Consider the following 17,104-nt stretch of genomic DNA (forward strand, 5'->3'; position numbering starts at 1 on the left):
GATTATTATCAGAGCACCCAAATAAGTGCAAATCCTATCTACATGTATCATCTACGCTTGCTGTTTGCCATAACAAACAGAAACTCTACAGATAAAAGTTGTTCCATATTTGAATAGACAACTGGAAAAAAAACATTCAGACTATAAAGGATGTCTGACAGAAAAATAGTTCTGTCACAAACAGGCAGAAATGCACAAAAAGAAGGCATATTAGAAAACACTGTAGAATATATTTTACTCAGTCACAGTTGTGCAAAAGTTGAAAGGGCAGACTGGAAGACAAGTTTCTAATTGTGATTAGCTGAAAGCATTTAAACAAAATCTTGAGAGATACTTGGACCAGGGGAAAACATGTCAAGAAGTCCAACAATTTACTTGAGCACTTCATGGAAATAATATACTGTATTCTACATTATATGTATATTCCAACGTTTTGTCACCTGGGTTCATACAGCTTCCAATTTAATCTACTTCTTGAATCTTATTCTTAACTCCAGCAATGATCATGCAGAACATAAACATACAATATCTTTCAAGAAAGGAGCATGTCCATTCTAACTACCTATATTTTCAGAATCTCAGTGACCAAAAGAAGCTTGAGTATGAGCAATTTTTTTCGTTCCCAACACAGTGGCAACAAAAACTTTGCAATTGGCAAACCAAGCTATGTCTTTAAATGAAAAGGCTTATTACATGCAGAAACAGCATTTCTCTTCTCATTTCTCTCCTCTTGACACTGATCAAAAGCTGTAAATTTAATGCATCACTGGGTTTTATTCTCTTTTACTTCTGTCAAGTGCAGGGTGGATAAAAACAACTATTTAAAAAAAATCAAATTGATTTAAATCACAATTTAAATTAAAAAATCAATTTTTAAATCATCAAAATGACCTGATTTTTTTAAAAAATGTAAATCATGATTTAAATCAATTTTATTTAAATCAAATTCACCCTGGCCAAGTGACCCTGTGCATGTTGCTATTTCTCACGTAACATTTTTCTGAGGGTACTTCCAACGCTTGAAACACTCCTTGTAGGAAGAATGGAATAAAAATACAACTGACAAGATTAAATTCAAACACATTATTAGTAAGCAATTTGTATAAACACAACAACAATACCTATTATAACGTGCATGCCAAGTCTTGCCAAATGTTTCACAGTATGGTAACCAATTCCTTTAGCACCTCCAGTTACTATGGCGACATTCCCATTTTGAAGAGGAAAAACTGGAAAGAAAAGAGTTATTTAGGTTAAGACCCATTTTACTACAAAAGTTCAGATGTTGAATACGGTAGTAATCACAACAGAGAATACAGTTACAGCAACTTCAAACTTTATATGACAATTCTGTTCACGGTGGCCACAATGATGTTAGAAAATGATGCATGGGAACCCCCGTATAAAACCAGTGTGGCCAATAACTACATAAAGGTCTGAAGTTAACTGGTACTTTCAAATGCTGAACTGATTTAGTGGACCTCCTCTAACTAGGACTAAAAATTGGATTTAAGCCAAAATATTGTGTTTATCTTAAGAGTTTATATGTCACCTTTTAAATATATTTCCAAAGCAGCTAATGTAGGAATAAAACCTATATAAAAATGCATAATGATTAGCTGTTAATTTAACTGTAAAATAAAAAGAAGAAGCTAAAATAAATGTCAAATTGTAACAGCATAGGGGAACAGAAGAATTTTCTCGTATTCTGGTGCTGAAAAGATAATAATGTTTTCATATAAAACCTCCTAGAACAGTTTCCTGTAAATAGGGCAGCACCACCAAGAAGATCTCTCCCTCTCATCACCAACAACCTTATTTTGGAGTGTGGAGAGCATCAAGAAGAGGGCCTTCAAAAATAATCTAATGATACATTCAGATTCATGCTAGAGGATGTGATCTTTCAGGATCCAGCTCTTAATCCAGCTTTAAACGTTATCACTTTAAACATAAACTCTTTGAATTATATGTGGAAATAGCTTAGGAACCAATGAAATCCTTTAGGCAATAGCTTGCCGTTTTCCGTATTAGTAGCACGATGGTGATACCTGTCTCTAACGTTCCACCAATCATTAATCACGAATCTGAATTCTAGTATCAGAAAGACAAAAAAAACCCTCAAAAAAACACCATCGTTAAATGTATATATTTACAGGTACTCTGCTATTATAGTTTATCGTTTTATAGTGAGTTCCTAGGCAGAGGAAAGGGGAGTTATTAGAAGCACTGAGTGTTCAAAGTCACAAGAAACTTGTGGCCATGGTTCCCTCTTGTGCACACATGATTCTGCCTCTCTCCACACAGCTTTCCTTCTCCACCACGCAGCGACCATTTTCATTCCCTTTGGTACTGGTCATGACAAAACCTCATACATGGGGGGGGGGAGCAGAGTAGTGCACGCACACAGAAGCAAAGTTGAGAGAAAGGGGTGGATGTTGCTTGTGGCAGTGGCTAAACTCCAGCACCGCAGCCAAGACTCTGCTCATGATTTGAGTTCAGTCCCAATGGGTTCAGTTAACCAGCTCAAAGTCGATCCAGCCTTCCAAGGCTGGTAAACTTAATACAATTTGCTGGCTGGGTGGATGGGTGAGAATGCGTAGCCCGCATACTTAAACTGTAAACCACCCAGAGACTGCCCAAAGATGGATAATCTATGGCAGGTAGGATTTGTAAGAGATGGCAGGTCATACTGGCTTCTTGCACAATGACATGGTCATTGAGGGACAGTAAGTTGTTAATTAAGAAAATCCGGTACCTGTCTGTACTACATGTCACACAGTTTTAAACCACAGTGGTTGTTTAAAACTCAGGTGACAAAACTGGATCAACGAACACCACTAAAATCTGATTCTTTAAGAGGAGTGACACTAGCTCTCTGAACAAATGCTCTAGTTGCCTACAGAATCTCCCTCACTACTACTGCATCAATTTGTTTGTTTTCTCGCTCTCTCATACTATCCATTAACAATTTGAAAACTGATTCAGTACTTCCAACACAACACATTCAGGGGAAATAGAAAAATAAAGGCTGGCTGTCACCAGCATAAGACATTACCTCAGCTCCTCAAACAACTTCCTGTGATTTCATGTAGATGGTGAAGAAAATGGGAGAAAAGACTGAACCTCAAAGCATAAATGCCAATGGAAGCCAAGCAACTTTTACCAAACAATTTAGTCATGAATTATGCAAATCTTTTGGCCCTAACTAGGACTTAGTCACAGTGCTACCTTGATTGGTCTGTAAAATGTAAAATTATGAATTTTAAAGAGTATATTACCCATGAATCCGTAATTTTTTCAGAATAAATAAGAAAACTAGCCCAGGATTAATGCTATGACGCACATATACAGGAACAAGATGGAGCCCATGTTTCACACATAAAAGTAGAATAACTACAATGACTTGTGTGTTATTGTGGTTTATCAACTCTGTTCAGTAAAACAAGCTAATGCTTCAAATCACTTTGAAATTTTTTTAAAAATAGTTGGAGTGACAGGTGAGCCATGCATCCAGATATGATGAGCAAGGATTCTTTAAAACCAGCATGGAGCTCTGGTAAGCTCTCCTTTCAGCCACACAAGAAAGGGGAGACAAGAACCTGATGTTTCATGCAGCTGCTACTAGCACAAACATGTTGTCACAACTTCACAAAGGAAGCTCCCCCCCTCACTTTTCTACCCCATCTAACCTGCAACTTTTCCAAACTGTTCCCACAAAATATGTCTAGGAATTAAGTCCAAGAATCCCCCCAGAACAGAACCAATGAACTCAATGAGAGTTAAACTATAGCTAATAATCCCACTCTTGTCAATAGTTCTACTCAAAGCAGTACCATAATGGGGCCTCATATTATGGTTTTTAGGTGACACGTTCACATCATAGATGCTGATTTATAAGCAGAATGATTTGTAAAGCAAAAGGCAATAATCTTGCCCTATTTTACACACCAATGGCAATCAGGGGGGCTCTCGTCTCTTGATGTTTTCGAAGGAAAGCCGCTTTACAAGCATATCAGACAAAAACAAAACAAAAACCGAAATATACTGTGGCACTTTAAAGACTACTATATTTTGATGGGAGCTTTTGCAGATCAAGTCCACTTCCTCAGATGTTCCTCAGAGGTCTAAGGAAGTGGACGTGATCAACGAAAGCTCACATTAAAATATACTAGTGAGTCTTTTAAAGTGTCACAATGTTTTTTCTCTTGTTTTTTAAGGTACTTATTATTTATAAATGTTTAATGTGAACTAATAATTAAAATAAATGAATATTAAAATCATGGTCCACTCCAAAGAATGCAACCAACATGCAATTTATTACCAATGTCCTTACTAATAAATGTGACACTTCAAGTGAGAATAGCTGTCTTAGTCTGTTGCACTAAAAACAACAAGGAATCCAGCAACATTTTACAGAGTAAGAGGTTTTGTTGCCTTTGAAGGCAAGCATGAAACAAGTCAAGAGAAAACAGCTGGGAGGAATCTTTGTAATGTCAAACAAACCTCTTCCACTGTGAAGCAATGGATAAAATGGGTTGCATTGGGTTACAGCACAAAAGATCAGAAAAACAGGTGCTTAGCTCTTTTGATACATTGAGCGGGAGAAAACAGAGACAACAGGAAAAAAAAGGCTCTTCTCAAAGCAGCCTCATGCATACATATAAAGGTGCATGCACTGCTCCAACGCTAACAGACCTATGGCAGAATTTAGAGGAAAAGCCCAATTAACAACCAAAGGGTAATTTACAGCACCTTGGCCAAAACTACCAGGTTTCATACTGGTGCCAGAGAAGATGGTGGGAGAGTTTGGACAGAAGTTGGGAGACGATAGTCGACCATTTGGACCCAAGGCGAAGGAGGCAATCAGATTATTATTTTGATCACACTCTGGAGTTCCAGCAGCACTGTATGATTTGTTTTATTTTCCAGTTACCATCAATGGACTTCAGATCACAAAGCAGATCCTTCCTATCTTCCTTTGGAAGCAGGCTAGTGTGAACACAGAGGGGTAGTCTGAAGGTTTCCTTTTAAGAGCGCACCTTGGAAGCAATCCTTTCTGACACGACTCAGTGCGGTATTTATATCACAGTCCGATTGCACTCAGAGTTTCATTTCGAAGCTAAGTTGTAAACTGCGCAGCTGCACCTTGATGAGGGCTACGTGCCGAGAAGTACCGGTACATATTTTAGAAAGTTTGGAGGAAAACTTAATTTGATTGGCTAGATGCTATGAAGTTAAGTCTCATTATTCAGGACCCTTATTTGGCAAATCGGCACATTGTGCTATTGATAAGACTGGCAGTCTGCACTATTAAATTAAATCTGCACTAATTAAAACTAATAAGCCAGCTGTGTCCACTCCTGAAGATGTCTCATCTGGCCATGGTGATACATGCCTTAGTTACATCCGGGCTGGATTACTGTAATGCTCTCTATGTAGGACTGCCTCTGGAAAGTGTCAGGAAATTTCAAAATGCAGCAGTGAGATTCCTGATTGGGGCTGATTACAGGGATCACATAACCCCCTGTTACAGCAGCTCTACCGACTGCCAATCTGTTTCTGGATACAATTAAAAGTGCTGGTTCTAACCTATAAAGCCCTAAACACCTTTTATCCAAGCTATCTCAAATATCGTGTCTCCATTTATGAGCCTGCTTGGGTTTTAAGATCGTCAGGAGAGGCCTTTTTCTCAGTCCCACCACGTTTGCAGATGTGTTTGGTGGGGACACAGGACCTTCTCTGTTTCTGCTCCCAGATTTTGGAACACCCCATCTTTGCTGTCCTTCTGCAAGCGGGCAAAATCTTTCTCTTCAGGCAAGCTTTCCCTCAGTGGCTGGCTGCCTGAGTGGGAATCTTTAAATGGATTTAAATGGATACTATTTTGTTTTTAGTATTGCTTTTGTTTACCATTTCTTAAAATGGTATATGTTTGATTCTTTTTAGTATTTGTATACTTATTTTGTTTTAGCTTAATATTTTCTTTAAAGATGTGTACTCATGCTTTACATGTTGACTTTTAATGATGTAAGCCACCTTGGGTCCCAGCTGCTTTCAGTGGAATTTGGTTGGGTTCTCATGAGGCATTCTGGAAGGCCTTAGAGTTGATAAATTTTGCCCACACTGAGACTTTTTCCTGGTAGCAGCACTATTGTGTTTCCATAATGCCCCAAAGATGAAAAAAGAGTTCTTTGGCAAGAACCAAGAGCAGTTCATTTTCTGCCATTCCTATCTGCATAACTCCATTCAGTTTCACCTTCTTACAATCTCAATTCTACTGAAAAGCTTTGAATAAGCTTTGGAATCAATGAGTATCAAGGGCCAACCTTCCCCTTCGACTTCATGCTTATCTGCATATCTCCTTCTCTTCACCATTCATGGTCGCTGACATTCCAGAAAGAAGAAATGCCATTTGAGACTATCGAAATAACCCCATTTAAGAAGTATTCCACAACGAGAGTTGCCAGAACAGATTAAGTGAAAATTAGTGAAGAATAGTAACTGCAAATTCATTACTAAGTAAAATTCACATATGTACATGAACATCACTAGAACAGGCCATGCATTAAGTGACCAATGTATCCCCATTTGGATGGAGAGGCTAGAGATTTGAGGCATGCCTCCCTCTCATGCCTATGGCCTTACTACATTTCTATTTACATGTTCTCGCAAGTGGAAGTTGTTTGTTCCTCTCTATACATGCTGTCTAGACAAGATTCCTCAGTCTTCTAAAACCCCAGGTCCCCTTTTGGTAAGCAAAAATGTAATGCCTCCACTTCAAAACTGCCTCCTCCCAGAAATTTTATTTGAAATATGAAATACTGCAGCTAAAAATAAGACATTTGAAAATTTAGGGAAAATATATTTCAATATTCAAACATTAGGTATACTACTGGATGTGTTTTTCAATCCACTCATGCCTTCTGAGATATCTTGTTATGTACTCCCTTGAAGGTCAAACCACACTGGTTGACAATCACTGCTTTAGAAGAAACATCATCTCTCAATAGGACATCACCACTCACAATGCTAGAAACTGCAGACTTCAAAAACATCTTCATTTTGCTTTTATACAACATCAGAAAATGTCCATACCACATCTCTGGTCCTCACACAGATGCATTATACTCCATCCATGGTGTTCTGCTATTTCCAGGTTATCTTGTGCAAGCCAGAGATCACCCCTTTGGTTTCAATGGGGCTTAGAGTAAAAGCTTTTACTTCTTGTAAAGCTCCCAAAATGCCCACTGTTTGTCTAACAAAGCATTGTCAAAGCAGAACGAGTTGATAGGATTCTGCTTGTCTTTTTCTATCCTGTCTTACTGGACATATTTTGTGTGTTTCTCCTGAAACACAGATGGAAGTAAGGTTCTCACAGAATCATCCACCGGGGGAACAGACTGAGCAGCTACAACTGAACCACACAGAGAACAATCCCCTTTCAAAGACTTTCTACTAATCTTTTACTCGGCGTACAAAGCAATGAGCCAATGATTTGACTTTCCCTCTACTTTTCCCCAAAGACTGGGGGGGAAAAGCTCATTACTAGATTGGCACAAAAAGACAGAGAAGAAAACACAAAAGAGTACAATACTGGAACATATTTAATCAAACTGTAATAGAATTCAACTGGACTCAGCAATCAAAAGCTCAGGGGGAAAACATTACACACACGTATGTTAAAAGCTCCGCTTTCAGCAACCAGACAAGTGCCAAAATCCCAGATGTATACAAAGGTGTTCACATGTTGTTAGAATTCCTATGCATCTATGTAAAAAGAAACCGGGCTACTGTTCTCAGTGCTTGATGGTTAATGCTTGTGAAATCAGAGCAATACTCATTGCAAGTCCTTGTCCCAACATGCTCACTGTTAACATCCCATCATTACAAACTTTCCATTATCCTATTGTTGGGCCTTAAAAATCCCTTTGGAAATTATAAGCTTGCATGTTCTGCAATCCCATCTTCACAACAAACACAAGCTCACACAGAGCAAGGCCACTCCCAGTTCACTCCCATATACAGATGCAGAAAAATAACTTCACATGGTTAGTTCTTGTTGTGGTGGTTGTTGTTATGTGCCATCAAATCAGAACCAATTTATAGCAACCATTGGCTTTCAAGGTGAGATGTTTAAGGAGTATTTTTCTGCAGTTACATCACCTCCCTCCTATGAGCTTCCATGGCTGAGTGGGGATTCGACCCCAGGTCCCCTGAGCCCTAGCCCATCACTCTATCCACTACACCACACTGAGTATCTTGTTCTAGTAGAGCACAGAAAAAAAAGCTTTTATGTTACCCAGGCAGAATAATGTCTTTCTCCAACAAGACTCTAGTCAGAACGAACTGAAAGTCTAAGTTGGCTGTATTCTTGTTTTGCAAAAATCATTCCAGTCTCCTGGCCATGTTTACTTACAGAGCTTTAAGGGCTGTTCACATAAAAGGATACAGAGTGACCTGGACTGTGGAGACAGATTCTTCCTCTCTCTTGGGCCTGCACAACACAAATATGCTATGGAGAGCTAATGAACACTCAAGAGAACATCGGGAGGTACAGAAGAAGGGAAGGAGAAGTAGTAATTCTGCTATACAACTAGAAGTCTGCTCACATTACACTGGATGAACACACTGTGATTGTAATGTCATGTGCTACACTAATAAATTTTAACCTCTGGAGACCATGAAAAAGAGAGTATCTAAGCAAAGATTAGTGGTTGTGTTCAAAATGTTATTTTGCTTTATATAACACTAGTTAATGAAGTGCTAGCTAAATTATTGCTGTTCTGTAACTGAAAAATCTAGAAACTGTTGCGCATTTTTAAAAGTCCGCTATATAAGTAACCAAATCTTGTTCTCCTCTCTCCCTTCCACACCACTCCTTTTTTAATTTTATATTTATCTTCTTGACCTCAGATTGTAGGAAGGAGTTTTAATACCTATACAGTACCAAGAAAAATTTAGGCACTTTGGAAATGATTAATAAATAACTGTTTAAGCCAACAGCTTTTTCATAACACCTACTCAGTTCACACTGCATTTTCTAAGCCAATGCAACACGACCTGTAGCTGATCAGCAGAAGAGAACCTTTAACTGTTCACATGCTCTCCCTTCAACAATGCTGAGGTTAGAAGAGCAAGACCCCTATGTAGTTCATAGAGATGTGATCTCACCTCCACCACTCCCCACAGAGCAGCACTGTGATCTTCCTGACCCAGGTCAGCCTCCTGGCATGCCCCTGCACCCTCCTCAGCCACCACGTAGAGCTGTCATGCCAGGAAAGGGCGCTAGCCGGGCTGCCGCCACCAGATCGGGAACTGCTGCATCGCCAACAATAGGACTTCTGAGACCCACCTTTCTCAGGCTACTTCTTAGAGAAGAACAGCAGCACAGTATTTATTGAATACTTATATATTGAATATTTATTTGTTTATTCATTTAAATATTTATTGAAAAATCTGTGCATAATCAAACCTGTGCAATTCAAGAGAGAAGCATCCAGTAAGATCTCACACAGGTTTGCCCATAGTATCCAAATACCCAATGAGAATCTGTTTCTTGTCTTTTTCAGAGGCAAACTACGCAGTTTGACGGTGACATACATTAGTTAAATTAATTAATTTTTAAAATTCAAAGCTTTGATCGCCCCCTTTTCCCTCTTTAGTTTTTAGCACCCATTAATGAATAGTTATTAAATGCTACAGAAACAATGAGTTTTGTACTCTAAAATATCCACTTATTTCAAGCTAGGATTCATAAGGACTTAGCCCTGGGTCTAGAAGAACACATGAATAACCAAGAGAAGGCCTAGGAATAGATGAAGTAAGCTCTGTTTTTATTATGCACACATATTCAGTAGTAAGGCCAAAGAAATTTGAAACAAGGCATTTCCCTTTTTAAAAATAAAGCATACAATATGGCTTTGAATGATTGCTGATAAAGTGACTGGAGACTGCTGGGAGTACTTGACCTTCAAAGGCAAGGCAATCATTTCACTTTCGAACTGGACAATCAGAGAAGGGAGGTTCTAATTACATCCAGTAAGTATTGAAATTAAAAATGGTTCAACATTGAGTTCACTTGGAAGTAAATCTTCATTTAAAAGTAAAACAGAAGTTTCACATGACCTGTAGCAGCTCAGCTAAGACAAAGATAAGAGATAGCTTATGAAAAACTGACCAAAGTGGAGATATAAAGACCTAGGGCAGTGGCAGCAAACCTTTTCGCCCAAATTGAAAAAAAAAAAAAAAACAAAGAACACCAGCGGGTAGCGGGCGGAACCGAAGGTGGCAGTAGAAGGGGGAATCCCAGCACGGATACGCCTAGAGACCCCACTTCGGATCCGCCACCATGCCAGCTGCTCCAGATCCGCCTGTAGAAGCGCCAGCACTGCGGCTACAGTCACCTTCTCAGGTTTGGCTGTGCGGGCGGGGCGGGGGTGTAGCAATCTGGCAACTTATGGCTCACATGCCTACAGAAAGGGCTCTGCGTGCCAGCTGTGGCACACGTGCCATAGGTTCGCCATCCCTGACCTAGGGGGAAATTGGAAACACTAAGGGAAAAACACACACAAACTTTGGGGGGGAGAGGGGTATTGTGACTTTTACCTGTGTGGCCTTAGGCAAGCCAAACAATTCCAGGGTGTCCCCAGAAAAAAGTAAAGCAAACTATGCTTCTTATATACTGTCTCATAGAAGTTAGAGCATTCTCAGGACAGTTTACAGTTTATTTATATAGGCTACACATCCCCCCCACCCCAACAAGCTGGGTATTCATTTTACCAACCTCAGAGGGCGGAAGGCTGAGTGAACCCTGAGGCTTCATACTGGGGTTAGGGCTTGTCCTCTTGAAAGAGTAATGGAACAAGTTACTTGTTAAAAATAACAGTCCAGCCCCTGACAGTTCTTCATCTTAATGGATTTATTTCAGTAAAAAGAAAGATGGAATAACTGATGGGGAAATGAGAGCGGGTATTGAATGAAATATCTCTGAAGATTCGTTGAAATACCAGGCAGGGCAATGGCATGGTAAATGCTTTCTCTGTTGCATTTCCTTCTATTTTTTCTGGAAACAGAGAAGTCTAAAAAGCGCTCAGGAGCATCCCTTTTTCAGACTTCCCTCTTTCCCCCCGTGTTAAAGAATGGAAGCATGGAAGAATGTTCCTTCTCTGACACAGGATTGAATTGACAGTGAGAAGGGCTACCAAACTGCCCACCCCCCACCTGATATTCTAACATCAGAGTACCTTCAGCACTCTAGCTTCAGAATAAGGCTCAGGATATACAGGATAATATTGCCAGCCGTCCCTGTTATAAACTTTAATGCGGTCAGAAATCTTTAAATTACTTTTAAACCACTGCTCAGAACTCCACCGTAACAATGAAGTGTTGCTTTTCTTGAGAAGGCAGAAGAGAATGTCAACAGTTTTCTTTTCTTTTTAATTGACCAGGATTATGATAGGCCTATCGGAAAACTGGTAAAATTGGTCAATTTTCATTACATTTCAACTCGCTCTATCTCTAGCAATTGCAATCACACCAGTATGAAATCTGGAACTGTAGACCCAATCAGGTAGGTCACAGACATAGGTGCAGCAGGTGTTGTTTTGATACATCATAGAATTTTGAAACCTATGTGTCAGAACTTTTGACATGTGATTCACTTTTATTTACTTATCCATGATTTGTAACCACTATTGTTTTCTGCAGATTAATGAACTGACTCAAATTGTTACTGAATAAAACTGCTTCATTTGTTATCCCAAGGCCGCTGTCCAGAAACAGTGAGTTTTATCAGATCAGTGACAAAAACCGTCTCCTGTTTATATAAGGACAGTCTCCTGTTTAAATAAGGAATTGTTCTAGCTTCAATACATTGCTACTACCTATGCATCTTTCACAGTAGAGAGGACTGTAACTTTAATATATATAGATCAGGCAGAAATCAACAGACAACACTTTAGTTATCTTTTGCCCTCATTGTCATCAGTTAACCAGCACACAAGGTTAAAGTCTCTTTTTTTTGTTGGCCACTCCCCTGTAACTGGTGCTAACAGCATGGTCTGTCTGTAAAAAGCATGGAAAACCTATATTACTTTACCAACCTCAGTCTATACACTAGAATTGCCAGTCCAGGTTCTTCGTACAGCCAGGATGAACAAAAATTGGTCTAAATGTCACTAGCTTAAATATTAACTCAAACTTTTGTTCCATGTAGACACTGGTTAAAATACAGAATGCCCAAACGGAAGCAAATTCAGAGGTCATCAAAGAATAAATATAGTACAGCAGTAGTTGAACCATAACTCTCAGCAGACCTCGCCAGCACAAACAGTAGTGGGGGAAAGCTGAGAGTTGCGTGCCAGCCACTTCTGGAGGCCCACTGTTGGCCCACTACTGAGGTAATGCTTGTTAATGCTAACTTATAATGCTTCCAGTGCAAAAATTTGCTTTCCAATCCATTTTTAAAGAGCTCAGAAGGATAAAATGCATCATTGCTATTAATCACCTCATTTTTTACAATCTGCATAGCTTTTGTTATAATCTAATGGCTACAATACAAAGATGTTACTACAGCTTATAATGGGCTTTTGGATTTCTGAAATTTGCTGTCAGCAGATCCTTTCTCCTCATGTTGTATCGCAAGACTTACCTTGGGAAGTTCCTCTGATTTCAAAGGATATTTGCCAGGCAGCGGGTAGAAGCATGGAGACTGCCATTTGAGGGGGGGAAAAACGTGTCTCATCTGGGCCAAAAAACAAATTTCAGAATTCCCTATATCCTAGTAATTATGAAGAACTTTATGCATACTGATTTTAAAGTAAGGTTTGACAGGGATACACACTAGAGATGGGTATCCGTATTCAAATATGAGTATCCCCACACAGGTGGCGATTAACCAAGGTCCAGCCCCATGGGGCTAGACGGTCCACTCACCAATCTGCTGCTACCGTGAATGCAATGGTTCTTCCAATGGCTCTGCAGATCGCAATCTGCGAGCCACTCTTCAACCTTGCAGCGAGGCTTGTCCTCCCACCTCCTGCCAGGAGTGGCTATCCAATCATGATCTGCAAGCCATTGGAAGAAGTGTGGCATCCACGGTAGCGGCAGATCGGTGAGTCTGACTCCATGGGGCTGGACCCTCGTTATCGCCACCTATGTGAGGATATTCATATACGAATACCCCCATCTGTAATACACACCAGAAAGATCCATGCTGTCTATAAGTCTATATATTTATATGGGCCACTGCATTCAGGACCCAGCATGTGTGGAAGCCCTGTGACAAGAAGAAAACCAGCTGAACGTCTCTTTCTTGCTAACCTAGCTTCATTTTGCCCACCAATCACAGACCTTTCCCTATGACCTACAGAGCCACAGAAGTTTACAGCCCTAAGGTAAGAACTGTTCCTGGTATGTCACTTTTTCCTTATAAAAAGAGACTGCATTCATACGGGAAGAAAATCTGGAACAGAAGCTTGAGCCACCCTGTAGGAGAGACACTTTGCATCTTCCCTCCAAGACAACAGCATATTTATTGGAGCAATTAGCATTCACGCATTTACATTCAGAAGAAAAAGCAGGCTGACTCCTTCTTGGAGAACCAGATCACACCCAGTTTATATGTAGTAACAACTGGATTAGGAATGGGAAAAATGCAGCCCTCCCCATGTTGATCAACTGTAATAACTTATCACTCCTACCCACTACAACCGACGATGAAGACTGCCGGGAGGTTCCATCCAGTAATATCGGGACAGCACCCCAATATTTGCCCCTCCCCCCTCTATATCAGAAAGTGGAATTGTCAAATATGCATACAGTATTTTTATTCCAAAGTAGTTTAGAATCAGTAAATCTGAAGAACACACAGCTGAAACAGGTTCCTTCGAAACTGAATTCATGATTATATTTTTTTCCTGGCTTATTAAATAACAGACCATACATAAACTTCAATAATCAAAACTTAGCAGGTAAGACTTACAATGGATTTAGATCATCAAAACATGTCATTCCAATCACCCATAATTTTATTTTGCATAACAAAAAAAATTAAAGGCCAGAAATGTACTGCAATGGAACTGAAGCAGAGATGACGGGCTTTAACGTACACATTTTTGTTGGGATCAGCAGGAGCACAATATGGGTTTTTCCAAATATTAGGCCAGAGATTTGCTACTGGTTTCTATGGTAGGTTAGCTCTAAAAGGTCCAAACCTATATCATGCAGTCTGCAGTCCACTGTTTCTAAGAACCTTCTGTTTGTACCAACAGCACTTCTGTTCACACAAGCTTGGGCAAAAATGAAGAAAAGTTACAGACGTTAATAGGCAAAATCCAGTACGCTTCCACTGCACTTTCTCAGTCTCTTCTTTCCCTTGCAACGTCCCCATCTCGGGATAAGGGCTTCCCCCAACACTTCCATTGTACGGTCAGAGGGCCTCTGGTGCCAGCAGATCAGACAAAATAACATCCAACCTGTTCTGCTTTCAGAAGCTACAGTATTCTGCCAGTGAAAGTAATTGACTGAACACTGCCCAGTCTGGTCAGCTATAAGTGATTAAAGTACTGTAATTTGAAATACCAATTCATTGGTCAATATTCCCCTATTTTTCTACATGCTTTAAGATCAATATATATACTCTTGAGATTCCTTGTGGGTTCATGCACACTTACAACTTTTCCAACTGAGGCTGTTAAAGAGATGGTGGATAGCTACAAACACTAACCTTCCAATTGCATTTTACTGACACGTACTGTAGTACACTTGCACCTGTTTTATTTGTGTGATTTCCACAATATTCTAGTATTACCCTCGATGATCACATTTTGATTAGCTTACATCCTTTCCAACGTAAGAAGCTTGGGATTCAGAAAACAACTTGAGAGGCTAAATGTTATTAGCAGGGCCTCTTCTAGGCAGTGAAATGAAACCATCAGGATCACTGTTGTTTTTTTTTTTTGAAAGAAATTAAAGAAATTTAGAAATTAGCTTAACAGGAACCAGGAAAGGAAAGGAAAGAAAGACAACTATAGGAATTACAGTATAGGTAAAAATAGAATAAATATAAAAGAACAAATTAAAAAGACAAAAAGGTAGCCGCACCTTAACAAGTCCACTTCCTCAGACACAGTAAGAGAGAAATATAACATGACAAATATTTATACATTGCATCCAAATACAGAGATTGCACCTGCATGGTTGATAAGAAAGTCAATGGGTATATAACTTCTGAAGAAAGACAGTTAAATAGGAGAGCACATGTTTTGCCTATAGGAGCTCCTGGTTCCAACCTCTAGAATTTCCAGTTAAATAATTTCAGAAAGCATTTCCAGAAAGCTGGGCAATAGCTTCTCAGTGAAAATCATAAGGCATTACAAGAATTAGCAGCCAGCGTAAGAAAGCTTCCTGTTTTCCAATAAGAACTAGTGCCAGTTGCAAAGTTAGTCATGGGAAAAGACATTTGCAGTTTAACCATAGGCTTGACAAGCTTCACCATCAGAATATGGGACACAGAAAGGCTTGGCCCCTTATTTAATGATATTTTAGTTATTGAAGATACAGTATAGGGAAATTAATAATAAGTTGATTGCCTGGCTACAGTGAAATAGATACAAATTACAGCAGTGTAAATATAATTTACTATATCTGAACTTAAGTTTTAATTACAAATTTCACCCATTTATGTTTCAGGAGGTTGCACCCTTAAAAAAAAGATCAGTATTTTATCATGTGCTTTCTTTCTGCCTTCAGCTACTTAAAACTGCACCAAGTAGGAATCAGAAAATAAATAGTCAAAAACATTAACATATTGCTTTTGATCATTTCATAGAAACCACGATGTATAAAGGATCCTTCCAACATCATTTAACAATGTCTGTACTATGAGAGTGTAGCCAGCAGATTCTGTCCAGGAATGTTCTGCATTTCATCTGCATATGGTTGCTATATGAAAAAGCTTATGCTAATAAACAAACTCAGAGTAGTAAATGCTCTTATGTTTAAATGCATGTTTCATCTCCATGCTGATCCTGAGTGTGTTACAGAGCATGTATGTGAGTGCATGTATTGTAGAGAACAGTTCTTCTAGTATCTACTTTTTTCACAAAGTAGTCCCCTCCCCTCAGATAAAAAGAGACTCTGGGAAGTACAGTAGGACTCCTGTATCCTCTGGATGAATACCCACAATTTCATTGAACCATGGGTAACATGGGTTAACTCTGGGGTATTAAAGATCCATTCATTTGGTCCAGAACAGGGTTTCAGAACACCTGGACCAGGTGGGAGGCAGGGAGGGACTCCCTGCTAAGCCCGGCAGCAGATGGGATTCTCCTTGTTCCTTCCTCTCCCTCGAGGTCTCCCGGGCGCAAGCTGAGTCAGAAGCGAAGCACAGTGAGGTGTGTGCACTCCAGTCCTGGCTTCTGCCAACAAAAACAGCTGCAATTGAACCAGCATCTTGAAAGGTCTGGTGAAAAGGGGCAGTGGTGGGAGCTCTGGGGCGGGGTCTGTGCCCCATGGGCAGAAATGAGGAACTCCGACATGCGTGGGGAAGGAGGAGGAAGTGAAAGGCCCAACTGGCTCTCACACTCCCCTTTCCTCCATCACCTTCTCTCCACCCGTCCCCATTCCTTCTCCACCTCACCCAGCTGATCTGGACCAGCTGCAACACACACACACACACACACAGAGAGAGAGAGAGAGAGAGATTTTGCGAAGAAGGATATGAGGGCAAAAAAGTGAGTCTTTTCATTCTCTGGGCTTGGGGGGAGGGGGAAGGAGTTGGCACCACTACCTAGTTTGAAAAGGTCTCTTTGCTTAGCTAAGTGGATGGCAGTGGCGAGGCTTGCTGGAGCAGCTGAACTTTAAGAGGTTGAAAGGTGCTTTTTTTGCTTTTAAATAATAGCTATTGTTGTTACAGTGCAGGGGTCTTACTGTATTTGCAATGTGTTTGCTATTTTCCATGCTTTTCAGCCTCCATGGGGTGGGGGTTTGGAACCGATTCCCCATGGATACAGAGGTTCTATTGTATTCTAAAGAATGGACATACTGGAAATATCTTTTAAGAATTAAGGGTTCATTGGAACTGTCTAGGAATGGGAACACATGTCTC

General features: G+C 39.9%; 1 protein-coding gene across 1 annotated transcript in view; it reads right to left on the reverse strand.

The window, feature by feature from the left end:
* Positions 1–17,104, reverse strand: part of DHRSX (dehydrogenase/reductase X-linked) — a 142,733-nt gene that overhangs the window by 105,514 nt on the left and 20,115 nt on the right. Inside the window, exon 2 of the mRNA XM_072994409.2 lies at positions 1,122–1,229. Coding sequence (XP_072850510.2) covers positions 1,122–1,229 — 108 coding nt within the window. The remainder of the gene's footprint in view (positions 1–1,121; positions 1,230–17,104) is intronic.

The sequence above is a fragment of the Pogona vitticeps genome, chromosome 3 (genome assembly GCF_051106095.1).
Source record: "Pogona vitticeps strain Pit_001003342236 chromosome 3, PviZW2.1, whole genome shotgun sequence".
In the NCBI taxonomy this organism is placed as follows: Eukaryota; Metazoa; Chordata; class Lepidosauria; order Squamata; family Agamidae; genus Pogona; species Pogona vitticeps.